The sequence below is a fragment of the Cladophialophora yegresii genome (assembly GCF_000585515.1).
Source record: "Cladophialophora yegresii CBS 114405 chromosome Unknown aczIN-supercont1.1, whole genome shotgun sequence".
NCBI classification, from domain to species: domain Eukaryota; kingdom Fungi; phylum Ascomycota; class Eurotiomycetes; order Chaetothyriales; family Herpotrichiellaceae; genus Cladophialophora; species Cladophialophora yegresii.
In genome coordinates, this window is record NW_006913045.1 from 673669 (window position 1) to 700360 (window position 26692).

General features: G+C 53.3%; 7 protein-coding genes across 7 annotated transcripts; 3 read left to right on the top strand and 4 right to left on the bottom strand.

The window, feature by feature from the left end:
• Window positions 1–4378: 4378 nt before the first annotated feature.
• A1O7_00246 (uncharacterized protein) lies at window positions 4379–5116 on the top strand (the record flags this gene model as incomplete). The annotated part of the gene is made up of 2 exons (XM_007754288.1): window positions 4379–4739; window positions 4809–5116. 2 exons carry the CDS (start codon window positions 4379–4381, stop codon window positions 5114–5116), a joined length of 669 nt encoding a protein of 222 aa, XP_007752478.1.
• A 1093-nt stretch (window positions 5117–6209) lies between these two features.
• On the bottom strand, window positions 6210–7370 carry A1O7_00247 (uncharacterized protein; the record flags this gene model as incomplete). The annotated part of the gene is made up of 1 exon (XM_007754289.1): window positions 6210–7370. One exon carries the CDS (start codon window positions 7368–7370, stop codon window positions 6210–6212), a length of 1161 nt encoding a protein of 386 aa, XP_007752479.1.
• Window positions 7371–8610: 1240 nt separating this feature from the next.
• On the bottom strand, window positions 8611–10566 carry A1O7_00248 (uncharacterized protein; the record flags this gene model as incomplete). Its single annotated transcript, XM_007754290.1, has 1 exon — window positions 8611–10566. The coding sequence occupies one exon, from the start codon at window positions 10564–10566 to the stop codon at window positions 8611–8613; it is 1956 nt and encodes a 651-aa protein (XP_007752480.1).
• Window positions 10567–11308: 742 nt separating this feature from the next.
• A1O7_00249 (uncharacterized protein) lies at window positions 11309–12997 on the bottom strand (the record flags this gene model as incomplete). Its single annotated transcript, XM_007754291.1, has 1 exon — window positions 11309–12997. One exon carries the CDS (start codon window positions 12995–12997, stop codon window positions 11309–11311), a length of 1689 nt encoding a protein of 562 aa, XP_007752481.1.
• A 5795-nt stretch (window positions 12998–18792) lies between these two features.
• Window positions 18793–19934, bottom strand: A1O7_00250 (uncharacterized protein; the record flags this gene model as incomplete). Its single annotated transcript, XM_007754292.1, has 2 exons — window positions 18793–19086; window positions 19140–19934. The coding sequence occupies 2 exons, from the start codon at window positions 19932–19934 to the stop codon at window positions 18793–18795; spliced, it is 1089 nt and encodes a 362-aa protein (XP_007752482.1).
• Window positions 19935–21170: 1236 nt separating this feature from the next.
• On the top strand, window positions 21171–23193 carry A1O7_00251 (uncharacterized protein; the record flags this gene model as incomplete). The annotated part of the gene is made up of 4 exons (XM_007754293.1): window positions 21171–21258; window positions 21419–21607; window positions 21656–22079; window positions 22152–23193. The coding sequence occupies 4 exons, from the start codon at window positions 21171–21173 to the stop codon at window positions 23191–23193; spliced, it is 1743 nt and encodes a 580-aa protein (XP_007752483.1).
• Window positions 23194–24174: 981 nt separating this feature from the next.
• A1O7_00252 (uncharacterized protein) lies at window positions 24175–26309 on the top strand (the record flags this gene model as incomplete). The annotated part of the gene is made up of 2 exons (XM_007754294.1): window positions 24175–24340; window positions 24406–26309. 2 exons carry the CDS (start codon window positions 24175–24177, stop codon window positions 26307–26309), a joined length of 2070 nt encoding a protein of 689 aa, XP_007752484.1.
• Window positions 26310–26692: the final 383 nt, after the last annotated feature.

Genomic DNA, 26692 nt, shown 5'->3' on the forward strand with positions numbered 1-26692 from the left:
AGTCTGGATATGCGGCGCTGTAGCCGATATTAAATTATGTTACACATACGAGGGAAATCCAAAGGCGCCGATTGGGGATCGATCTGGCTTCAGATATGATTGCCTCTGGAAATGTGAGGGCACAGGGATGCGGTACCCCTGACACGCATGCTAGATGGGCGTTTCGGCTCAAGCTATTGCAGAATATTCAAGCTAACTAACTACCTGCTTACCTAACTTACGAACTAAACACCTCTCTGCAAAGGGCGATCTGGAAGCCATTCGATGGTGGGAATCACCTTCCAAGGAAGCAATCCCCAGCATCTCTACGGTACCTGTCCATCGACCTCATCTCAACCAAAGGGCGTGCCGCTCTCCCGGACGCTCTAGCCAGAGACTGATGATTCCAGCCACTATGCGTTTTCTCAGGCTGCGCTGGGAAAGTCGGAAATCCAAGTATATCTCGATTGGCTGGAAGCTTGGGGTGACAGTCAAGTCATTCGACTCTCATGTTCGGTGCGATAAACCTGCCCGACCGATCGCAAGTATTGCAGTCATTACAGCAGCGTCAAACGGCGGGCACAGACGGGTACGATACGCGTTCGGGATCTAATCAAGTCCACCGAAGGATGGATGGGCCGGATGAGTCTACAGTAGAGTTGTCAGATGTCGCGTTGATGTAATAGGAGTACAGAATAGAGTTGATTTGTCTGACTTTGAAACAGGAAGCTGTACCCCATTAGTGCTGTCACAGAGATTGTGCAGAAGATGCGATAGAAGATGTCTAGGGTTGAATACTAGAGATGGTTCGTGTAAGGCAATCTCTTAGGTGGCCGGATGGACGCCTATTCTGTATACGACGTCTCCTGATATTTGTTCTAGCAAGACGCCGTAAGAAAGTGCAGAGTCGTTGGATTGACATGTGCAAATGCGCAGCCTCATGCGAAAGCGACGTGATCTGGAGTTGAAGAAAGTGTTGAGGGTCATTCTCGACGCAGTTCGTAATTATCTTCTACTGTACCACTCTGCACCTGCTCCGACGACTCGTGAATTTCCAACTTGTTCCCATCAGCTCTTCTCAAGCTAACGATTGCACGTCAACCTTCTCAATGCATACACCAACCTGAGTCCGACCTCGACTCGGTGGAGCACATTATCAAACACCACCCGACAAGAACCACTTCAGGTCCTGCTCATTGCTCGAGCGCCTCAAGGCTCGACATTATATGCCACTGATCGTGCATCTCAACGGCGTGTCACCTCCCATTCCAGCCGTTAACTCATGGGCGAAATGACACTGATTCATCAAGCCGACGATCCGAGCTGCCTTGTGTCGCAATGTCTCTTGACACCCCCATACTTCATGGTCTCTCGGCTCTCAGCACACACCGCGGCCATGGTCCCGCAGCTTGCGAGATCGTCCCGCCTCACCGCGCCTACAAGGATCCGTTCACCGAGCAAATGCCAAGGAGGTCATCACCAACGAGCAACAAACGCGCCATGGCGTAAATCTCCTTCCTGTATTCCGATCACACCGACAGCTCTGGCCCACCTAGGCTGAGACCTTCTGTCCCTGACGCGGCACGGAAGCCACGGACCCTTACAGTCAAGAAGAGCGAGGCCAAAGATAAGCACCTGGCGGCAGAGGAAACTATTTGAGTTTGACGCGCAGTTTCGCTTTGTTGGCCTTTGCTGGTCATTTTGGAACTCAGGGATGGTGATCTGTCCGTGCTGTTGCGTTGGATATAACCAGAACGCGGCTCCTGCAGCATCCACATCTGCTTGCAACGTTTGAGGACCACTAGGTGGCTAGGCACACGCGCCGCTTCCAGCATCCGCATCTGCTTGATATATTCGAGAGCTGCAACCAACCCCGGCACAGATTTGACACTCAAGGCTCTGGCCGGGTGTATCGGTCAGCGCTCGCCCAGGTGTTCGCAGAATTGACTTCACAGCGACAGCTCTGGCCGAGACTTCTAGAGTAGCCAGGACGGAGACCTAATGGTAACCACAGCCATGCCTGCTGGTAATCAAGGACGCGAAACAGAGCTAATGGCTTGCAAAGATCCATGAGTTGCTGCAGCGTCGCTGTAGTGGTCCTCTTCGTGCCTACATGGCCAACAGATGAATGCCTCGCTGTATCGGGAGACACCGCGAATCGGTCAGTCCTGCAGCTGGTCTTGGGGACAACTCTAGCTCTCCAGCATGTCCAGCTGCGCCAGAAAAGGGGCGGGGATGCCGCTCTCCACCTTATTGCCGGGAAGCTGAAGGAAGGCGTGCCGAAACACACATCAACACTGGACATTTCATCCTTGATCTGTTTTGCCTTGTTGTTCTACATGTCGGGCTGAGGGTAGCTGTCGCTGTCGGACTTCGTTTGCCTTTGAAAGGTCTTGTCGATGACCCGGGCCTGAAGATGCTACTATTGACGCGTCACCAGCAAGTCAAACGGACTATACCAGGTTGCCAGGATTGAGCTGGTCTTCCTCGGGGCCTGTCGAGCTCCTGATTTGCCTCACTCGCAGCCCGAAAAAGGTCCCCGAGCTTCACTTACTGCCGTGTTCATTTGCTTTCGGTAGCTCATACATGTGTGAGGAAAGCTGGAGAACCGATTTCTAGGCCTATATTCCGGTCTAAGAGGTTTGGTCTCAAAGATCCCGTCTCTGAGGTCATGGACAGGTTGCTGGTGAGTCGGGTGGCTGCCGGGATCTTGACAGCGCTACGCTAGATGTCCTGCTTGTTCTGCTCGTTGTGCTCTGCTCGACGACTATGAGGAATGTTTGGACGGTCTTGTCTTTGTTTTCATAGAAGGCTTGTGATTGCCCTGGGGTTCCGCCCTGACAAATGAGCATGTCGAAGCGACGGAACTCGATCAGACGAGCCATATGACCTCAGCAATAGAGTCTGGTTATCCTGTTATCTCAAGTGATGGTTTGCCACTCAGAAGCGAGCGGAGAGGCAGGTGAGAGATGTGGCACGTCCTCATCAAGGCGTAGTAAGTTTCAGGGCAGACGCGATGGAGACGTTCTATTGAGTCTATGAGGTGGTCCATCTCTGATGACCTGAATAGGAGGAGAAAACGTTGCTTACCTGGTCTTGCTGTTGGTTGTGATGGTGTCTGCAGCCTCATGAACACCCGAGAAGGTCGTTCGGGCTCAGTGAAGAGGCCAGAACACTGGTGCAGTACTCTCAGTGCCCATGGTCGTTTGACGGAGGCAGCTTGCATGATCTTGTCATTATTGTGTGTGTGAGAGAGATCCACCTGTTTGTCGTGGACTGAAGGACTGCTTTGGTACTGTTCTTTGCGAGATGCTTTGTCTGAAAGAGGGTGTGAAGATTCAGCCAAAGACAGGACCTTGTCTCAGTATGGTCCGTACTGACAAAAGTGCAAGTGGTGGAAGTGCTGACCAGCAGATAATGACGCGGCTAGAGCTGCGGCTGAAGACTGGGTAGGCATTGATCCAGGTCATCCCTGATGCTCAAGGAGTCGAACGCGGCTGGGCATCCACGGCAAGCTATACCGGTGCCCAGGGTAGGCCCTACTGCGAGACGAGCCGCAGAGAAACACACGCATCTCGTGGCTGGCAATCCTTATTGCAACATCATTCGGGCTTTTCGACATACGCGCACAGCAAGACTGCATTAGCAAGCCCTCGGAGTCAAACAAAGTCACGTCTGTTTCTACGTGAGTCTGCCTTTCCAACGACCTTCATCAACCGGCAGTACCCATGTTTCTTATGACAGGAGGACAATGCTTGCTTCATCGCAGCGATATATGGTACCCACAGAAGAACCACAGGAGTGTCTCTGGAGCCAACTTAGCGACGATGTGATCATTTCTTGAGCCCAAGTGCTTTCTGATGGCGCCCAGGGATCATTTAATCATGCTTCTTTCTGCTGCTCATGCTACGAGGCTGTGGCGTCTAGTACTGTCACGACAAGATCTCAATGCGTTTAACCCTGCTTGCGCTCGATTTCTAATCATGTTCGAGCTAGCCGGTGTACCTCGTTCGTGCCTCGTGTGGCGAACGACTCGAATGGTAAAAGTGGCGGATAAATTTAGGCGGCCACTTCTCCAAGCTTAACATGTCTGCACGCCTGCACGTCCTATGCCATATACGCAAGTCGTAACGTATGGATGGGCGCTCAAGGAGCAGGGACTTATGCACCCAAGAATACCTACACTCATTCTAAACTGCTTTGGGAGTTGACTCCGGCGATGCTCGGTTCCGCCGACTCAGTAGCCCCGGCTTGGTCCCTCAAATCCTGAGACATCGCGTGTTCAGGCGTGCTTATCAGATCCCATATCTTCTCCGCCCGGGCCTGCATATAGGGCTGTTGGGGGCCAGGACGAGTGCATCTATATGCGGCGAAGTCAGGAAAGAGGCAGGTACCTGCCATGTTCATCATCTACAATGATTTGGATGATTTGCGCGATGCGCGCAAGCGATCGCAGATCAACGCATTTGTCAACCGGAGCCGCAGAGCGAACAAGGTCAAGACCACGCAACAGCAAGCACGAGCAGTTCAATGGCAATCACGACTGCCGGTGAAGATTGAGTCGGAATTGTCAACGCCTGGAACGGATCTCGTCGACATTCGACAACCCCGGATTTCCAAGGAGGTCATCCTCGCCTTGCTGAAAAGACGACGGCTACCAAGACTTGCGCTTCAACATGGCCCTGGAGGGTTTCGCACCGATCCGTTCGCATCTCTTCCTATTCCCCAGACGGAGCAAGTCGAATGGGCCTTCGACTTCTGTGAGTGGCCATACGCAAGCTACCATCTGAACTGACTGTTCGAATACTAACAATCTTTCCCGAAAATAGTCACTCAGAGCTTTTCGGCGATGAATGCGTCGCTCTATACAGATGACGCCGGCAATTGGCTGCTGAAGACTCTTTTTCCAATGGCCCTGCAATCTGACATGCTTTTCGAAGCACTGATCCTCTCCATGGCCAGATATTCTCATCCGGCCAGTAAAGACGCTCTCATACCTGGCGGCGCTCACTTTGCCCACCTGCGGTCAAGTGTCTTGAGCAAGCTTCACCGGACGCTTTCGATGGACACGAAAATTTCCACCTCGGATACCACCATTCATACAGTCATCTGTCTGATAGCTACCGACGTTGGTTGAGTTCTCGTCCGAGGCTGATTACAAACTGATGACGATTTAGTTCTTTGCCGGCCATGATGAACATGCAGCAATCCACCTGAAAGGGCTGCAGACCCTCGTATCCCTTCGCGGCGGGCTTGAAAATGGCAACTTCGACCGATATACAAAGTACAACCTCGCAGGGTACGCATTTGCTCTACTGAGTTCGCGAGGACGGTGTTTGCTGACAACATCCGCTCTGCAGTACCCATGCGATATGCCAATTTGCAGAGCAACGCTTGAGAGAATCCGGGTCACCACCAGTCATGGCTGAACCCGAACTCACCTACCCATCGCATCCGTTTTCGCCAGAACTCTGTACAGATATCGCAGTCCTTCCTCTTGGCCTTAGCGACGTCGCTTTAGAAGGGAGATTGTCGCTGCAGATCATTGAGCTATTATGTCGAATATCCCGAATGGCCCAAGAAACTCCCATGACCAAACGTGCCACCACGGAGCAAATCTATAATGTAGCAATCGACCTCATGACATATATAACGAGAGACAGCATTTCGTCACTGGAACGGAGCATATGCCTCTTTACCTTTGTTTTCACGTTACGAGAGACTCCGAATCGCAACGAAAGCCAGAAGTTTTACGGTCAATTCCTGATCAATTTGCGACGCCGAATCCGACAGACATCAAAGTCATTCATGTCGCTGGAAGGCGTGGGTCCAGACCTCGCCATTTGGGGAGTGGCTATGCTTGCCATGGAGAATAGCGTGGAGAGGATCGGCCTCCACGAGGACGAACGGAGCGATCTATTCGAGCAACTATTGCGACAGTACCGCATAGCAGCAAACTGGAAACAGACCTGCAAGAGTCTGAAAAGATTCTTCTTCCTTGACACTTGGATGGAAGAATACAGCATATGGTGGAACAAGGAGATGGAGAAATTTTCGAGAAGACATCGTGGATCTCGCTGACCACGATCGTTTGACTCAGCACACCGCACTGGCTGCACGCTCACACAGACATCGGAAGTCGTGGCAATATCAAATTTTCGAACTTTGTCAAACCTTGGCCACAACACAGATACGAAGCTGCGGCACCCCAGCGTTTATCCCTGGCAGGCTCATGGCTCGAAGACGACAATCCCAGCACTTCCAACCCTCTCCCCCTCATTAAAAGCCTTCTGCCAATCCTCCAAACTGAACTTCGCGACGACACTGGCACCATACGGTGTCACTGCTTCGCCCTGCCTGTGCAGCTTCACAATACCGGCCTCAACCAGACTGATCAACCTCTTCACATCCATGGGCTCATACATCCACTTGCCCTTGAGAGTGAGATCCTTGTGCATGAACACCCCGTTTGGCAGCGGGATATCCTGGTCGCCACCACCCATAATGCACATTCTCCCACCATGTCTCAACGCCACCATGCCGGCCTTCAACACTTCCTTTCCCGCGGTCGGCGGAGAAATGTCGAAAAACACATCAATATTCCCGCCGAGACTCTTCAATACCTTGAGGTCCTCCTCCCACCTCCCCGACAACGGCACAGTCTCGATCCTCGGCCTCTTTTCCGGCGTTGCCGCACTTTTCAGTCCCTCCAACGCCTCAACATTCCTACCCATACAAATCACCCTCCCAGCCCCTAAGTCGAGACACAAATGCACCGCCGCACTCCCAAACCCACCTGTTGCCGGATACACAACCACAGTCTCGCCCGGCTTCAAGTCCATACACAGGGATCCCAACCCTCCATATGGAACCATCAGCTTCGTCATATACATTAGATCACCCATCTGATAGCCAAGCTTGTTGAACAGCCGGTCCTCATCGAGAACGTAGCAATTCTCCAAAGGCCAGCGCACGTACTCTGCATAAGTCCCATCGCGCCAAGCATCAGCCATAAGCCGCGCAGACGCAGGCGTAAAGCCCTGAACAATTGCGCTAAGGAACGTCGCGCCAGCAGAGCGGTCAATGTCGTCTCTCCCTCGGATAGTGATGTCGAGGAGGCACAGGTTGCCGATTTTGAGGGTGGTGGCGTCTTCACCCAGGGCGACGACCCGCGCGACTGCAGATTGTCCCAGAGTGAGAGGGACGGGGTAAGGGTGCTTGCGCACGCCGTTGTATACGTCCTTGGTATAGTTGAGGATACCGGCCTGGAGGACTTTCAGGACAGCAGAGCCGGGGGTGGGTTGTGGTGTCGCCACCGTTTGGACTGTAGGTGGCTCAGCGTAGACATCCTGACGAAGGGCGCGATGGGTGGGTGGTAGGGGAGTCGTCATTGGGGTGAAGAGTGTAGTGAAGCGGATGCGCGGTAGGCTTGGGTGTGGTCAAAGGAGTATAGATTGATATGAAACGATGTGATGCAAGTGATTCGAGTGATGCGATGGATCTGAAATGCTCCCCATATGTCCTGGAAATGTAGGCTCATTCGCGGTTCTTATACTTCCCTATCTTGTACCCTTCCATATCAATATCCAATACACATCCGCAATCCTCCTCGATATAATTCCTCCGACTCTGTCGTTCATCGAACCCGCAAAGACTGCCAAAGTCAGTCATTATCTCCGTCCGCGCCCTCCGCACGGTGTTCTGCCTGTCTGTACAGGTACTGGATATGTGTATGGAGTAATTAGTCTAGCATAATGCAGAGCATCATGACCATCACGTATCACACGTTACGGAACAACCTAATCGACGCAACGCAAGTCCAGGATCCTTAATTAGATGACTCTGTACGCACAGGCGCAAGCAGTCTTGGCCTCACGCGCCTCCCCGACCCGAGACGGCATAACTACTGTGCGTAACGTAACGTAGCTCGGATCCTCTCGGATATGCCGACTCGGGGAGTCGGGAGGATTGATGGCCCCAACGGCCTGGCGGAGGGGCTGGTGTCGACGAATCATGCTGCTTGTGTAAACAGGATCGGATCGGCTGATACATAATTACATGGGCGTATGGGTTCTCCCCAATGTCTAATTATGCCCTGAAGGTAAAACCAGAGGATTCTACTTACAGTACTGTCGCAGTGATCCCGAGACACCAGGGGTCATGAATTCTCCTACAAAGTCGAGTGTAAGCGGTGCGGCACAATTACATACCTACAGGATGGAACCGAGGAGGTACATACTCCGTACTGCCTACGGATTGCGGTAGACAGAGATCATCTACAACAGTGGTTCCTCGACCTCTGGGTTTGGGGACTCTTGCGTTCTCGGCGTGGTTAAACCACGCTGCCGCTATAGGACAGATGTAACGAGTGCACCCAGGTACAGTAACCAGGGCGAAGGAGACGCCTTGAACGACACCCAGCCTTGAAGACGACTTCTGAATCTGTACAAATCACTCCAAACGCCTCCGCTTTCCAGTACACGTTTGCTTGCTTGCTGAACGAGATGAAATATGTTCGTGTCACAATGACAGGGACCGAGCCCAGTTCGCTCGCTCTCCCAAGGCCCAAACTCCAACAGCACCGCACATGCCACGTCAAGACTTTGACAGCAACGCCAGAAAGCCTCGTATTCAAATACTCTTAGGATTCCTACTTCGCGTCCGCGTCTGCACTCCTCCATCTGTCTTCGCTCCTTCCGAAGCATCTGCTTTTAATTTCGCGCCGCCTAAATCGAGAGGCTTCATCTTTTCTGCATCCTGTGAAGAAGTAAAAGTCGCTGCTTTAGACCCGACCGGCACGGGTAATTGTGTATTTGTGAGTCTCTTCGGTGCTGGAGTTCCATTCACAGAGCCGCCGTTCAATCTCCTCAGCCGACGCACTTTCTTCATGCCACCTCGGTTTTTGTTCCGTTCCCGCAGCATCTGAAATAGACCCTGGATCGACTGGTCGGTGACGTTTCCTTCGGGGCCCTCGGCGTCGGCACTGGGATGAGGTCCCAGCTCAGCCTGTAGGCCTTCCCCTCCAACCTCCTGGCAAGGTTGTCCTTCCTCAGCCTCGACCACTTCGTCTGGAAGAGCAAACTCTTTCAGGGGCTCTGAGCCATCTTGATATGTGGCCAGCGTTTCAGCCCAGACTACCTTTTTCTGCTTCGTCTTCGCGGTTGTTGATTCCCGACTCAAGTGGTCACTTCCCGCTGAAGCGAACCCTGACGACTCCCTGACTTTGGCTTCGGCGGCCAGTTGAATCAGCCTGATCTTGACGGAAATCGCTCCAAACTTGTTGCACTTAGTATTTTGCCTGGTCGCCACCGCAATAGACTGGTTTTCGTGGTTGTTAACCACCAGCTCTGGACCTTTGAGTCGTTTGAGAGAAATAGTGGCTGTCGGGGTCGACGCGGGGTTCTGGGGTCTAGGTAGCCGCGTCGTAAGTCGGGAGCTCCGCCGAGGTGAGAGAATGATGTTGGGCTCGTTCGCTGTGGGTAGTGCTACCGGGACATCATCGGGCTCGGGTGATCTGGCACTTTGGACACTCTTGGATTCCTCCACCACTTCATGGACGGCGCTGACTGCCTCCTCGGGCAGTACTGGGGGAAGCTGTTCGGTCTGTCCCCTGGCCTCTTTCTGGGCACGTGTTCGGGAAAGGAAACCCCACAAGTAGGCCGCATTCTCATCTTCAAGCGAGGGCTCGATGACGGCCAAGCTTCTGTGGGCGCTGGTGATCAAATCCTGTTCGTCCTCGTGGGACGGGAGGATTGGTGCAGTAAATTTTTGATTCGGTGACCTAGACAGGGTCGCCATTGCTACGGTGAGTTCTGAACTGGGTGAAGAGGGGGTGGCTGCAGCTGTAGGACTGTCATCGTCTGCATCTTTAACAGACGGAAGAAGCATGCCCAAGACAAGGGGCAAAGCGGTTTCTTCACCTTCGACAGAAGGCTCATCAGCCAAAGTTTCGGATGCCTCACAAGTCCCGAGCTCTGGTGAAGCTGTGCCATGGTCTGTCTTGTCAAAATTGTGGTCTTGGTCTTGTTGCTCGTCCGCATCAAAGGAGATTTGCATGTTTGGATCCTCTTCCATGGTCCGCGCAGGAGGCTCCCCACATTCCAATACCTTCCGCCTCGGACTGGGAGTGGCCATCCCATCCTCGTCCCACTTCGATCCCACGTAGTCAACATTCTCCTTGTCCTCGTCTTCTGCAAGGTGCATGACCCGCAGTCTCTTAAGCGGCCGGCAGTTCAGCTTAATCGTCTCTTTCCTCCATTTCTGGCCCTCGGTCGCACCAACCACTCCCAATGGCACGCGTTTCCAGATCTTCTGCGCCTCGTTGCGAGGGGCATGAGGCACTGCTGGTCGCCGTTCCCACGCTCTAGGTAAGGACTGGACGCGTCGAGGGCTGAGGCCACAATGCTTGGAGGCTTTCGTGACGGCATTTTCTCCACCTTCGCCTGGCAATTGATCGGAAGGGATGGCAAAGCAACGTGATGCTTGGGGTGAAGTCTTCTGGCTAGCGGTGGGAGAAGTCGAGAGGACGTGGTCCAGCAGTGGAGGCTGTTGTCGTGGCGGGGTGGTAACGGCGAGCGCCGATGCCATAATGATAGAGCAGACGGAGCTCCTCAAACCGTAACATATACTATGAATGTATCTTTAAAGTCAACGGTAGGATCCGAGGATCGATGCTGTTCAAGCAGAGCCAGCCGGAGGCAGGCAGGTGGGAGCTTTCAAACAGTCGTGAGACGGAACTGAGTTCAACCGCACACAAAGCTCGCGTGATGTTTATTCGGAACAGAATTGGTTAGTGCCACGCAGCGCGCTTGCTCCTCCACCACTGGCTTCTGGTACTGCGTTCAAAGGCCAGCTGAATCTCTCTCTTCTTGCAATAAACTATTATTCGTGTATTCTCTGCGTGTTGCAGTGCGTAGTGGGGTGTATGCCGTAGCAAGTCTATGCTTTCATATACACATGAAACGTGACAAAACTTGGACTGTATCCTGCCAAACCTTTCCACTCTCTCCCCGATATTACCATCAAAGCCGACAGCAACGACTGTCCTGACCCAAGACTTTTACTAGCAATATCCTCAAACCATTCCAGCCGTCCAAGAGTGTCAAATCGCTATGCATCACGGCATGCTCATCCTGGTGTACATGGTTGCTGCGTGTGTACATGAAATCATTCCGCCACCCTTGCCGATAGCTGTTCCCGTTTTCCAGTACGCCGGTAAATCAGAAAATGTCGTTCGTCCCAATGTGCGCATGCTTGTTGTCGGTGCTCGAGTGTGAAAAAAGTAATGCTAAGGACAGTCAAGAAAGGAAATGGGCATCAGTTGCACTCTTCAATGATAGTGCATCGTGGGCATGAACTCCACCAGCCCCACCGGTCCTCGAGGGTACGCAGTAGGCGGTGCGCTCTGGGGCGCCATCGTCACAGGGCTGTCGCTGATGAAATTTGCATACTCCCAAGACGGCATCCGGGTGACAGGTGCCGTCATTGGATGAGACTGCGCCGACATCGAAGCTTGCGTGACGGGGACCCCGTTCTGGTAAATATATGCGTTGTTGACTTCGTAAGCAGGCGCGTACTGAGGTTGAGGCATCTGCAATTGCAACTCGGGTGGGGCTGTTACAACAGGTCCTGGACCTCGCATGTGCATTGGGTGTTGAGGGAGATACCCCATGTCATGGTTGACTTGATATCCCGAAGCCGCCAGGTACTCAGGGTGGGGCGTTGGGGGGTATGGGTATTCGGACACTGGCTCCGAATGGTAGACCGAAGAGGCTGGGGCAAGCAGAGGAGCCGCGGTAGAAGAATAGCTGGCGGAGTACTTGGAGATGATTTTCTTCAGCGCGGTTCCAAGTATCTTCCATGGGAAGACCTTGACGTCCTTCTCAATGTTGCGCGGCTTGGGGTGAGGGAAACCCATGATGACCTTGAAGAACTCTTCGCTGTCGGCCCGAGCCTTGGAGACAGTCATGGGTCGGAAACCTTCAAGATTGCGCCGGATGCGATTCTTCTCCTCGACAGTGAATCGGACCCCGACCAAGGACTCAAGCAGGTAGATAGTATCCACGGATGTGACGTAAAACTCGTTCTTCTCCTTCCACCAGATGCAGCTGATGCAGATGCTACTGGCCTGCCGTTGGTCAGGAGAGACTGCCTTGAAGCTCCCACAAATGGTGCTGCCGGTTTGCTCACGCTCGAACACGACAAGACGACGGCGTGTCTCCTTCTCTTCCGCAGTCCAGTCGTCTTTCATGCTGTCGAGATCGCCCTTGAGCTTGAGATTCGCCTTGAGAGCTTGCATGGCATATGGGTTGAAGGTTTGAGTTTGCCCGACAGCCATGCTTGAAAATACTCCCGGCGGTGATTGCTGCATAGTGGACGTGCGCACTAGTCGTGGAATTGACTTGAGGGGAGAGCCTGTTGTGGGCCTTGGGATAGGAGTCATCGGCGCTCTGGGGCTCTGCTCGCTCTTCACGGTGGTGAACGAAGGGCTGAAGGCAGGAGTATGTGGAGAAGGCGCAGCCAACGAGCATTGCGAGGCAGTCGACGTCGAGTACTGGTGACCAGATGGTCTTGGCGAGGCGCCGTGGCTCGCATATACAGGGAGACCAGTGCTGCCAGTCGGTGTTGGTACAAAGGGAGAATAAGGGGAAGTTTGGCCGCTGAGGTCGTAGTAGTCGCCATTGGGGTCTTGAATGTGGACTTGAGCCAGGACCGCTTTTTTCTGAGCGGGCAGGTCATAATCTTCCTCCACCGAAGCCTTGCGCTTGCGGGAGAGGGCCGGAATATGTTGGGTTGACGCAACAGCGTGATAACGGGCGGGAAAGGCTTTCAGATTTGCCTCATTCCCGTTGCAGGACTCGACAGAAGGCGCGCTGCCTTGCACGAAGCTCTTCTCAGAGGAGTAGTCACTGCCGGTAAGATATGGAAAGTCGGCATCTTGTACGTTTCCAGGTTGGAGAAGAGGGTGATGATCGTATGGTGTAGGTGGATAACTACCGTAGAACATAGAATTATCCATGACCGGAGGTTGATATTCTGGGCTTCGGTTAGCCACGTACTGTGACGTTCAACTCTGTGGCAACATACTTGTGAACCCAGGTTGGCCTGCCCCGTCATAGCCAGACATGGAGAAGAGCTGACCAGGTTTGGCCTCAAGGCCGTCCTGGAACTGACTTGCAAAAGGTTCTCCAGTAAAATCTGCGGGATCGAATGTGTCGTCGACTATGAACGGGGTGTGGGAGTCTGGAAAAGACTGAGGACAGGTCAGTATTTGAATCACTTTGGAGAGTCTGGCTCGACACCGTGACGACGGAGGCTAAAACATGTCCGGGATATGCAAGATTGGACTTACCTGGAAGCGGTTGCAAGTTATGGACGCCAGATTGACGGTGTTGTGGGGAAAATCGATAAAACAGAAAAGCACTAAGCGAGCGACTGGGTACTAAGCGAGTGTGGTGAGGCTAAATCTTGCCTCGGATCAAAGCGAACGAATGTTGCGAAGTATTATCGTGATCGGAATGTCTGAACTGTCGATGTCGTGGTTCTCCAGGTGTACATTCGAATCTCAGGGATAATACCGTGAGATGGGCAGACCCCAAGGTAGCGGGAGTCAGCGGCTGGCTGAAAGCACCGAAAGGATGAGATACGACTCAGGTCGACGTCGCCAACTTCAAGAGATTTGAGATGAGACCAAGAGTCCGTTGTGCCCGAAGAGGGTTGAAATCGGGAAGCTGAGGCAGACTTAATCTCGAGAACAAAGAATTCCAACGTGGTGGAACGAACTATCAACACTGATCAGCCGAACTGTCCTCAGGCAGAATTGAAATGCAGGACCAGGGTGCCTTTTGCAAGGGATTCTTACATCTGCTGGAGAAGATTGAAAGAGGTTGTGGCAAATAGTTGTGAATATTTCAAATGGAGGGTCAGCGAGGAGTGAAGGGCGCTCTGGCACGAGTGAAACAAGCTGTTGAAGGGCGTCAGTGAGACATTCAGAATATTTCTGCGCAAATTCCAAGGCATAGGAATGATGGATAATCTCAACTCAGGCAAGGACAAGACGTGCAAGCAAGGAGTGTTGCAGGTTGCAGGCTTTTGAGGTCCGACAAATGACCAAACTAGGTAACAGATGATGCTGGAATATCGAAGGTTAACTCACCCAGCAGATAGAATTTTAACGTGGCCCAGAGGTTAGAACCTCAGACTGATCTTTCCTTCCTCGTCCTCACGGGTCGATCCGCTGAGGTTTCCCACACAGACGGTCACCACACGGGTGGTTGCGCAGCTCCGACTCTATTTCAACCGTGGACTCGAACAGGACTTTTCCAAGTGCCGGATACACCGCCGATAGATAGGATAGACGTGAATAGATAGAGGTATATTGTTCGAGATCCTGGCCAAAGTGTTGCGGCAACTTGCTGCTTGATAGGGCGGAAGGATATTTGAAGAATTTGATGGTACTTCTGGCGTGGCTTTCAGCGAACAAGTTCGAAAAGCGAAGGACTCGAGCGATTGGCGTCCAACGAGTGGTATCCGAAGCCGTCAAAAGCGAGTGTGTGTTGGTGTAAACGAAAGTATGGTCTGCGAACAGAGCCAGAAAAGATGACCAGCGAAGGTGAGTTGAAGGGTGTTGGTCCAGGTGGAGCGGAAATGGAAGAAGAGGAGCCGCGGACCAGGAGGGGATCAAAAGGCTATATCGGCCTCGAACGCAGCCAGAGAGCCCAGAGGTGTGAAGCCGCGAAAGGCGAGGATGGCAAAAAAGAAGGGCTTTGGCGGATCAATCAGGTCACGCAGGACTGCTCGGCGAGTGAACGGAAGACTGTCTGCGAGTCGAGGCAGGCTTAGTGGCAGTGAACGGCTAGCGGGCTGAGGGCAAAAGGAAGAGGTCAGAGGTGGGCAGGGCGACGCAGGGAGTGGATGAGGGGCGTGCCGGGGTGGTTAGGGAGAGGATGATAGGCGTAGGAGCAGGAGACTCGGGAAAGGCCCAAAAGGACGCGAGGGGAAAAGACAGGCTTAGCAGCAAAAGCGGAGACCAGCCGACCGGACTTGCTCGGTCATGAGTGGCTGATACAGGGGAGTCTTCGATGAGCGATGTGCCGTGGTCAGATCGTCAGTGAGAGGTGAGTGAGCGACCGAACACCACCTGGAATCGCCACTCGCATCGATTTCGACGTTGTTACCGTACGAGGTATGCATCGACTCCAAGCAACTACTGTGGTACTCCTACATCTACCTGAGCGGCTACAGCGCTCACTGCCTCAAAGATCCTACAAGATTGAGGTTGACAGCAGTCAGCAAAAGGCAGGCACAAGCGCGTACGAGAGCAACTGTGACCGGCTCCTGGCGGCACAGTGGGCATTATCATTTTCACCTTACCCATAACTAGCGTTTACCACAGTATGTGTGTTTTGTTGCTTGTGTGCGCGCACAAGTCCACGCGATGACAGCTCGACCAGGGATCATGATTGTCCAAAGGCCGGCTTTGTAGGGAGATCCACATGTCCATCTCGAGTCGAGGGCTTGTTGTTAAGCAGAGCGTGGCAGCCAAAGAACAAGCATTGCTGGGAGGGCATTCTGAGGCTTGCACAGCCGCAGTTGATGGTAAGAGAAAGAAGCGTGCCAGTGCCGAAAAGGAAATAGAGGGTCAAGCACTGGGTAAGAAAGGGAAGGCCTCAAGGGTTCCATGTCTCCTGGCTCTCCTGGCTTTTCTGTGGATTTCTCTCCCTGAAGCCTGCAGCGCTGGCAGCGATCGTGAGGTGCCCGGAAGATGAGGTCACCGTCGGCCGTCAACTGTCCCGTCACGTCCTGTTGGACGCGTTAAGCCCGGAAGCGTTAGAAGGGACTAGTATGATACCACTGGCCTGCGTGGAGGTTCGCTCCCCTAGCCCTAGCCTGACCGTGGCCACTTGCCATCTTCCCCTAAGGCCTTTGCAGCTTTCGACTTGACTGGCTATGGCCACGCCCCTGGTCTGTGTCTCCTGGACTGATCCCTGCACGTGGGCCTGGCTTTCTAAAGATAGCGCATCAACCGCCCAACCGAGCACTCTTACCCTCTTTTGCCGTTAGTGCATCTGCCTCCAGCGACACGCTTGCCTGGTGACCCGCCTTTTCCCGGCCTGTGCCCTCGATTGGGCAGTTTGCGGAGACGTCTCCAACATCAAACAACGGCCAGCGCCTGTGCTCTTCCAGTATAGCAGATATCGCTTCTACTCTGGGATACTGGTTCAGCGTTTCAAAGTTGCGGCACACGCTCTGAACGCGAGAACATGCATCGTGTTGTGATAGCCTCGATCGTGTTTGTGTCGGTGGCTGTTTGAGTAGGAAGTTCATCCCTTACGAGTACTTCCGAGCTGCCGGACAGAGAAATCCTCGGAAGTTGCGCCCTCGGTGAAATCCATCTTCCGTACACAGTACGAGTACGGAGTACACTGTAGCCGTTGGTGGTTTGCCACTCTCCTCAGGTCACTGCCACAATCACTTTCCGTGGGCATTTCACAAAGCGAGTAAATTATCCTTGCTGTGGTTTCTCGCCTTAGGATCACGTTGTGTCCCTGTTTCCAAGGGTGCTTCCGGCTGATCACTGCCGAAAAGATGTCCAGCTCATGCGCCTGCCATAGTGGTATGTGCATGATCGCTTGGCCCCGATATGCAACCAAAAACCATCACGACCGCATTGCTGTGCTCCAGATTCTCCTTTCACAGTTGCACGTCTTGGTCGCTCGTTGGCTGTCTTTGAACCTCGACTGCAGCTTAAGCGAGGTTGAACACAACTTCCTCCACTAACCGGCCAGCTCGACCCGTACGAGACCGAACTCGGAGCACTTAATTAGGTCGTTCACCGCTGGGCGCTATCTCAAAGCTCAACCCCCACATGCAGGTGAGTATGGCATGGGCTAAATCCGGCGCGAGTGCACATTGTTTTGCATGCTGTGTACAAGGTACACAGTACTCCGTACTCGTCGTTGATTGTTTCCCGTAGGCAATGTTGCCGGTCACGTCGAGTCTCGTCTTGATGCAGATCTACCACTGTTCCTGCAGCCTTCAAAGATGCCTAACGTGCTCCTCACGCTTGTTCCTACGAGTACAGCACGTACTTCGGGCCTGTGTGGGTCTCGATTAGGGGCCATGCCTGTCCTAGCTAGACTGCACCAGAGGCTTCATCACGCTACCACAGTACAATGAATTATGAATTACTCGTCACCTTCCGACCACTTCACCAACGTACCACCGCCCTCACCGGCGCGGTCGGCCTTCCGCAGAAGAGCTTATCAACACGTCAATGGGTCCCGCGATGAAACGTCGGGTCCGATTTGCCCTGCCCGTTGGTTGTCTGGCAGAAAGCCAAACAATGCGCTTTCTACGTACCTCCCACGCAGAACACTCGTTGGCTGGTGCTGCGCTGGCGGACCACGTCCTGACAAACCATCATCCCCTTCAATGGAGTTCCTCGTATGCTATTGGAAAGGCGAATTGAAGATCGTCCGGAGCGCGTGCATCGAGACGCATCGATGACAATCAGCAAGTACTGTTTAGGCGCGAGGTAGGAACGATGGGAAATTTTTGAGGCTGTGCGAATGCTTATCCGGCATTTTCCAGGAATGCACGGGATCTGCTGGTTCTATTTTTGCCCTGGCCTCCCAACTGGTTCGCTTAATCTCGGCCCATGCTCTTGCAACTTGCACCGTCACGGTGATCCTCTCGGTACCCCGGTTGCCACAGTACTTGTGAACAACATATCGCGACGCATTCGTGCAATTGCCCCGTACTTGCAGATCGAAGCCAAGGATCGAGTCTCGTCTGGATCCAGGTACAGATATAATTGGATACATAAGTCGCAGGGCCGAAAGGAAATCACATCCGTGCAGGAAGCAACACCCTGTCACTGCACTGCAGCGCTCACCTAGTTCAGCATCACAAACACTTCAGACCCTGAACACCTTGCCACCCCGTATATTTGGTGGAGAATGCTCGTGTACCTGCATCGTTGAAAGTGCAGGGTCCGTCGATCAGATCGACGAAGATTTGAAGTGTGCATGCGTACTCCGTATTTGGAAACCACATCCAATGACCACGTTTCGGTGAATGATATTCTCGAGGGCTTGCCAACGCCGCTAGGCTCTCGGGCATGATCATACAACTGCCGGCTGTTCATGATGGGTTCTGTCTATTTTTGCCGGCCATCCAGCAATGATGTGTTGTCAAGTTCTGCAGCTCCGAACTGTCAACTGCCAAATACCGGGCGCAGAATCTTCTTGGTGAGCTCCGAACCACTCGTGACGCCAAGACGCATCCAGAGGCTGCACAGAGGTTTTCATCTGGCCGGAATGACGAAGATTGTGTCCTGAATAGGACGATGGTGCCTGCCGTTGTTATCTCTATTCGGTTCACTACCCTGACCGCTTCTCTGTGTGTTGTGCAAGATCACCTGGATCACCTGGACCACCTGGTCGGATCGTTGGCACTTTGGGCCCTTGTGCGTGGGTCGATCTTTCAGGTCGGACGGGACCTGTAGGACGTGCATTGTGCTTCAGCGGATGTGGAGAATACTGTACCTTGTTCGTCGCTGCGCCAGAACCAACCACGACGCTTCTACTGTGTATTTCTTCAGGTCGCCATGATACCTTGGGAATTGTTGACCGCACAGGGCAAAAATAGAAATGTACAGGGCACCGTTCAACTCGAAAGGCCTAACACAGAAATGAAGATGGCGATCAAAGTGTTTCCAGACTATAGCAACGACTAGCCTGTGATCACAACGCAGCAATGTTTCTGACCTATTGCTGGATTCTCATTTACCAGCCTCCTTCTAATAATATATCACAGCTTGCTTTCAGCGCCTTCTTTCGAGACCTCAACCACTAGCTTGCCAAACTGGCTGCCTTTCTTCATGTCTTCGAACAAACTGTTGATAGCATCCAGGTCGAAACCTTGGACGACACGCGATACCACTGGCTTGACCTGCTTGGTCTTGATGAAGTTTACCATGTCTCTGAACTCCTTCCGTGAGCCCATTGTTGAGCCCTTGACCTCGATGTTCTTCAACACAGCCTGCATCAAGAAGGGCATTTTGGGTGATATGGTCATGCCGTAGATCGAGATTATGCCACCTGGCTGGAGAGGGTGTTAGTACTTTCCGAAAGGCAGAAAAACTTGATGTCACATACCTTGAGCAGCTTGGCGCCGACTGAGACTACGTCGCCGCCAGCACCATCGACAATGGCATCGAGTTGCTTGTTCTCCGCCGGCAAGCTGGACAGTAGTTTCTTGTCCCAACCTTCCTCCTTGTAGTTGACTCCGCCCTTTGCACCCAGTGCGATGGCCTTTTCGATCTTCTCCGCGCTTCCGCTTGTGACGAAAACATTGGCGCCCGTCGCTTTGGCAAACTCCAGGGCGAACAGAGCCACACCACCACCAATCCCGGTGACCAGAATGTTCTTGCCCGGCCCGAGATTGCGTTCGCCGCACTTAACCATCACCGCCCGCCATGCTGTAAGGCCGGTGAGGACAAATGCGGCAGCTTCGATGGAAGAAAGGTGCTCAGGTGCTTCTTCGAGTTCCCCCTCGTCAACGCACATGTACTCCTGAAGCGTGCCGTTCGGGTTGGTCTTCGTTCCTCCCAGGATCTTGTAACCACCCTTATCCTCTGGACCTTCCAGGCTATCTTTCCACCCCGTGCCAGGGTTCACGACGACTCTCTTGCCCTTCCATTTGGGATCGACATCACTGCCCATAGCGATGACGGTCCCGCAGCCATCGGCCAGAAGGGGGACGCCAAAAGCCGTACCTGGATAGAGATGCTGTCGGATGAATAGGTCGCGGTGGTTCAATGCAGCGGCATGGATCTTGATTACCACCTCCTTTGCTTTTGGCGAAGGCTTCGGCACCTCGTCCAGGGACAGAGGGTAGTACACCTGTCCCGGCTTGCCATCGACCTTTGATATCGAAACTGCTTTTGGCATCTTGCTAGAGAAATAAAATAGTCAAATTTCAGACCCGTTTAGTGGATCAAGAGGGCCGCTGTCTTTTAAGCAGGACCCTTCGCTGCACCGGTCATCAATCAGCTTAGAAACTCAGTCTCGGCGATATTTCGCGGACAACGAAACCGTTATTCTGCTACTTAAATAGGTGCGAGCCTCGCGACTTGGATTGTCGAGGTCAAGTAACATAAGCCGGAGCAGGGACCCTACCCCCTCTATTGGAGGCTGGATTGTGCTGAGTAGCTCTTCGTCATTGTCGATTTAGACCGAGGTCCAGTACGGAGTACTCACATCATCGCCGTGCAAAATCCGACGTTGTGCGGGTGTGAGGGGTGCTCATCACGGAATAGGAATATCATTGTCCCGTGCAGCTGGCAGAAAGATTCAGCGGCTTCTTCCACCACCCGCAGTTTGTGAACAACAAATCTGCACAATCCATACTCCGTGATCTTTGCACTCTTGTCCATGGTCAACCACATCCTCCTACCCCACTGCATCTACATCTATTCTGCTCCTGAATGTCGTGTGACAAAGCACGCCTAGAGAGGACAGCTGAAGAAGATGGCTTCTACGCAGTACAAATTGTTGTTCTCGTCACGACCAACTTAGCAGCTCCATCAGGAAGGATTGGAGCGAGGCCTAAATCCAGGAGGCTCCCATGATGGGTCAGTCGCACCTTAGCAGCCCAATGGAAACCCCCGGGCGGTTAGTCGCAGGCATCTAAGCCACGGTTGAAAGGGGTGAGACGGGGTCCAACTCTCTTACGACATCCGGCCGGATCGCTCTTGTGCTTTGAAACGTCCCAGGCATGTTTCTTCAGTGGCCAGCAGGTGCGGGAGTGAATAGCTTTTCTCCATCCCTGGTCACAGGGCACAGTTACACTTCTTGGCAGCTTTAGACTGCGGCTTGATTTCTGTTCCCGCCCCCAGACGAGCCTTTCAGCCCCGCCGTGCAAACTCGTAAACGCCAAAACTCGAGTTTCAGCTTGATCAGACCGAGTCACGCTGTCGTATTCCCATATCTGCGGTGGCAGGCCTTGTCTACTGCGACTCTCGCCCAGTTTGCTCGCATATACACCTTGTCGACCCAGAAACGGGGTGTGGCATTCTGGAAATCTCAAGCAATAGAAGCGGTCACGAGCAACAAAAACTGAGCGACTGACCCTCATGCGCCTTGTACTTGGTTTGATATTGCTTTCTTGATTCGAGGACCACCAACATGGGCTCATTCGGAGAAGTCACCGAGTTCGGTCATGGCTTCAAGTCGCAGTTCTTGTTTGATCCGAAATACACCAATCTGAACCACGGTAAGTGTTCTCGATTCAGGCTCCTATCTCATAATGCCAAGCCTCCGAAAGCAATACTCCCTATCGATATGGCCCGGCATCCATGACCACATTACAGCATATCTGTCTGACTACAGCATATCAGTCTGATCACGGGTAACCTGACCGCCAATTTGTGTAGGCTCGTTCGGCAGCTATTCACTCCCTGTCCGCAATGCGCTCCGTGGTTATCAGAAATTGGCAGAGGCGGCACCGGATAAATTCTTGCGCTACCAATATGTCGACCTTCTAGACAAGTCCAGAGAAAGGATTGCGAGACTCCTCAACGTCCCGCCGGATGAGTGCGTTTTCGTGCAGAACGCGACGTCCGGTGAGCGAGCCTTGTTCTGCCTTCAGGTGCTTTTTGCTAATCTTCCAGGCGTCAATACCGTCTTGCGCAACTTGCAGTACAAGGAGAAGGACTGTATCATATATTTCGACACCATCTATGGAGCCATCGAGAAGACGCTGGCTTCTATCGTTGAGACCAACCCTCAGCTGCAACTTCGTAAGGTGGGACACGGGCAAGACTTTGCCTACTCACTTCCTTGCACCCACTCTGAAATCCTAAACGCCCTGTCGCAAACGATATCACGGGTCTTGTACGACGGGCTGAATCCGAAGGTCTGTGTCTTCGAAACGATCGTGTCTCTGCCAGGAGTTCGGTTTCCGTTCGAAAGAATCACCAAGATGTGCAAGGAATATGGTATCCTGAGCTTGATTGACGGAGCCCACGGCGTCGGACAAATTCCTTTAAACCTATCTCAGCTTGATGCTGACTTCTTCGTCAGCAACTGCCACAAGTAAGTTGAAACGCAATTCTAGACGCCGCTCACAATATGTTCGAGGGTGTTGTGGTATCTGACGTAGCACAGGTGGTTATATACCCCACGAGGCTGTGCTGTTTTCCACGTGCCCAAGCGTAATCAGCATCTCATCCGGACTACTTTTCCTACCTCGCACGGATTCGTGCCGCAGTCGAGCTCGTCCATTCGCAACCCTCTTCCACCCACCGAGAAATCAGCCTTTGTAAACCTTTTCCAGTTTGTCGCTACGGCCGATAATGCGCCTTACTATTGTGTGCCGGCCGCTCTCAACTTCCGACAGAATCTGTGCGGGGGAGAGGAGGCCATCTACAACTACATACGAGATATTGCGCAAAGAGGAGCAGATCTCCTCGCCATGCTACTGGGAACCGAAGTAATGGACGACATGGATGCCGGATACGGACTGCGGACCATGGGAAGCTACGAAGCCAGTGACAAACGGGAGGGTGGTCGCATTGGCTGGGCTGGTGGTCTAAGAGACTGTGCCATGGCGAACATCTTGCTGCCCATCACCATCGTCGGCGCATACTCTCGTGGGAGCATTAGCATGGGACCTGGTGGGGCCGGGAGTGCTGGCGGTCTGTCTCCGGCACTGCGGCAGTCTTCTTACGGTTTCCCCAGTGCGAATACTCTATCGCAGATGCGATCACCTTCCGCCAGCTCAGGGAACCTCTTGGGCGAGCCCAGACGGTCGACCTCCCCGCTCAATTCTCCGAGCCTACACTCGTCGGGTCCGATCATCATTCAAGAAGCCGATGTGCCGATTCATAGGGCGTGGATGGAGAAAACGCTGGTGGACGAGTTCAACACATTTGTTGCGATTTATGAGTACGATGGAAAGCTCTGGACGCGGATCTCGGGTCAAATCTATCTGGAGCTCAAGGACTTCGAGTGGTTGGGTGGTGTCCTCAAAAGTCTATGCGAGCGCGTCAGGATGGGAGAGAGTTTGCGGGGAAGAGCTAAAACCCCGGAAATTGACAGGGTGCAATTTGATGCGTTGAGCCTGAAGTCGCCCGCCCCGTCGAGGCAGAATACTGGGGATGTCCTAAAGAAGTTCGATGTGACTCAAGGTGGATGGATCGATGCATGAGGTGGTCGGGTGAGTTGAATATGGCGGTGTCCTAGTCTGTTTGTGTTCAAAGTTCCCCTCGATGAAATGTTGCGACGCGCGAGTCTGGAATACCCGAGGAGATGCTAGAAGCATTCGTTGTATGTATATGGGATGGTGGCGGGGAAGCCACGGTGAGCACTGCACGCTTGACGGCCTGAGGTTGTACATCTTTGTCATAGGATTCTCGAAGCCTGTTATGGACGCCGCTCTGCAAATTTTGACCTGGAGGCACCAGAGGAAATCTCTTCGTGTCAGGCACAAGTGATTGTCTGCACACCGTGACTAAACCTGAGCGGGAAAACCTTGAATGACGGGATGACCTGGCGCCAAGCCTACCCCGGATATTGCTACGTAATGGCCAGGAATTCTTGACACCACTTTTACTCTTTGTTCACTTGGACCTTCGATTGCCATCCAGACTTTTCACCTCGTGGCTCGCGGCTGCAACAATGTCCGGGCCCTTGCCTCCCGACTCCGCCTTTTGCATCATCTGGTCACGTTCTGTCACGATCGCTAGGCACCTGACCCGGCAAGGAAATCCTCCCGCTGGCGGTGCCCGCGGATATCCTCGCTCAGCTAATCGTTGCTCGAGCCATGCCGCTGTCATTCCAGAACCAAGGCGAAAACTCAAGCCAAGCCGGGCCGGCGATGATTCACAGCCTGCCGTTAACTGCTTAGTCGACAAGGCTCTGGGAGACGGCCGTGGTACGTGTTGGGTGCACATACCACGCCTCCTGCCGTCGGACCTGAAAACAATGACACAGAATATACCGCCCTTGTCCTCTCGTTTTGTTTCTCTTACCCCCATCTTTCCTAATATTTTCCTAACATTGCATCTTTTCACCGTGCATTTTCCCTGCATCATTTTCCTGGGGTCGGTGGAGTTTGGCTGGAGTTTTTTCCATTCTTGGTCGTTTGATACCTCGAGGCTTCATAAGACCACCCTCCTTCCGTCTGACAATGCTGCCATTCAGATCTCGCAACAAGACTGTGACTACTCATCAGCACGAACCACCTGGAGACTCGTTTGTAACCAGGAACTACCACAAGTGTATTATTTCGCCTCCAGAAGATATGAGCAGTGCTTCTAGGAAGTTCTCATACGCCTCAGTCAAAGAAGAAGCCGGTAAGTCAGGAGTTCACTCTTCGATTCGAGAGTACCACAACATACTGACCATCGATCCCGTTCAGGTGATGGCTTGCCACAGTCATTCGAGTCGTCGCTTTCATCCCAAGACCTAGAAGAGGTCGAATGGATCGCATGGCCATGCAGTCAATGGTGCAGGACAAAGGGTCTTTGTTCCTACCATTTTGCTGGCTCGCACGAAGATCACGTGCGGACCCGACTGGAAGGCTATGCTCGCAACAACCCTCGAAAGCTGGAGAAGATCCTCGACGAACTAGAGAAGCGCCGCGCCGCACAGAAATTGTTCAACCTCCCGTTCGCCAAGGAAATCACCCAATTCCATCCGCATCCAGCCAGTTTCAGCCTTGAGGTATGGAGGGAGCGGGTACGAGACTCAGTCCGGCTCGGCGAGGGGTTCGATGGGACGCTGGAAGGCACAGCAATCGCAGACGACACGGATGAGACCCTCTCGCAGGTCTCGCGTGAAGTCCCGTTCTCATGGCTCGAGTCCATGCCAGAGGAAGTCCTGGAACTCATCCTCTCATACGTGACGGTCGATCACACGGCAGACCCCTATGCACGACCACACGTCGATCTGGCGTCTTGCGCGTTGGTATCCAAAACCATTCACCAAGCGGCCGTGAAGGTGCTGTACCGACATGTCTCAATGCCGCAGTCCAGAGCCTTTGCCAAGTTGATGCGGACCCTCAGGACGGTGCCACAACTGGGCGAGCTGGTCCAATGGCTGGACTTCTCTCACTACTCGAACATGGGTTTCGGCAGCGCTCGCAGCACACGGAACCAGACTCCATTCCTCAAGCCAGAGACCCTCAAAGCGTGCCTCGATTTGATGCCGAATCTGCAAGCCTTCCTCGTACACGAGCACGTAGATGAAGAACTCGACAGCAACATCATCTCAACACTCTTCAATATGCCGCTCATGCAGGCCCTCGACTTCTGTGCCTGCTCCTCACGGCCTTTCGTCGAGGCCTTCACCAGCGTCACGACCAGTCTGTCTTCCCCGCTCACAAGCCTCAAACGACTATCCCTGCACGAGTGCGCCACCCTGCAAGAACCAGTCTTCGAGGCACTCCTTCCACTGCTCACCAACCTGACACACCTCGACGTGGCCCACACGTTGATCAACGACAAGGCTCTGTTCTCGATCCCACCTAGTGCTCGCATCACACACCTCAACCTCGAGCGTTGCACCCATCTCACCGGCGCCGGCGTCGTCAGGTTCCTTACCACACACCCCGCCGTCCGCGAGAACATCATCTACCTCAATCTCGCGGCAGATGCCTCACGGCACAGACTCCTCCGCGAAGACGACGTCACAGCCCTGGTGGCCTCTCTCCCATCCACCCTCCGATCGCTGAACCTCAACGGCGCCAAAATTAACCCCTCACACATCCCTGGTCTTCAAAAGCTAGGCACCCACCTCGAGGAACTGGGGCTCCGGGGCGCAAACCTCAGCCTCGGAAGCGATATCGTCCGTCTGTTCAGACAATCTGCAGCCACTTCCTCTGATGACGAACCACGTGGCGAAGAGGAGAACAATAATAATAACAACAACCCAAGTTCTTCTTCCCGCAGCACGCTACGCTACCTCGACCTCAGCCTCATCCCCTCAGTCACCCAGCTCTCCCTGTCCTACAATCCCAGCTCGCTTCTCGACAAATCTACATTGCCACTCGAGGTCATCGAACTCGGCTCCGACGTGCTCGCCGAGGTGAAGCGCCGACAGGGCAACATCCGCAGCACCAGCAGCAAAGCCAAGCCAGAGTGGGTCGTCAAGGAACTCGGTCGGCGCGGGTGGTACGTCCGCCAGCCTGCCCTTCAAGGACCTGTCGACGACGGCTGGCGGCCCTGGAAAATGGGTGCGCGGTGGTGGGGCATGAGGAAGGTGCCCGTCGTAGAGCAGGACGTGGGTGGCATGTACGGGTATTTCATGTTCAAGAGGTCGTAATCGCAATCGTTGGGAGCGTCATGTTTGATTGGAATTGTTTGTTCATGCATTCGCTCATCGAATTAGCGTTGCGGGATTGCTTTGGTCTGGTCTGGTATGCTCAGTCAGGTCTTGCTTTGGACTAAAATAGTTTTGGGGCAGGATGGGTTCCAACCCCTGCGGCGTCTTCTTCGGGTTCTCTGGGACTGGGACTGGGACTGGGACTGTACAACAACTGAAACGCAGACATGACATGACCGGGAAACGAATTTCCTTGTCGGCTTGGGGCGTTCAAAAAATCAAATGAGCTTTTTGGGATTCGGTTTCACTTCCTGGTAATCTTCGTTGAATCAAGTATATTGGTTGACGATTACTGTGGTTTCAAAATACCTACCTATCAAAAT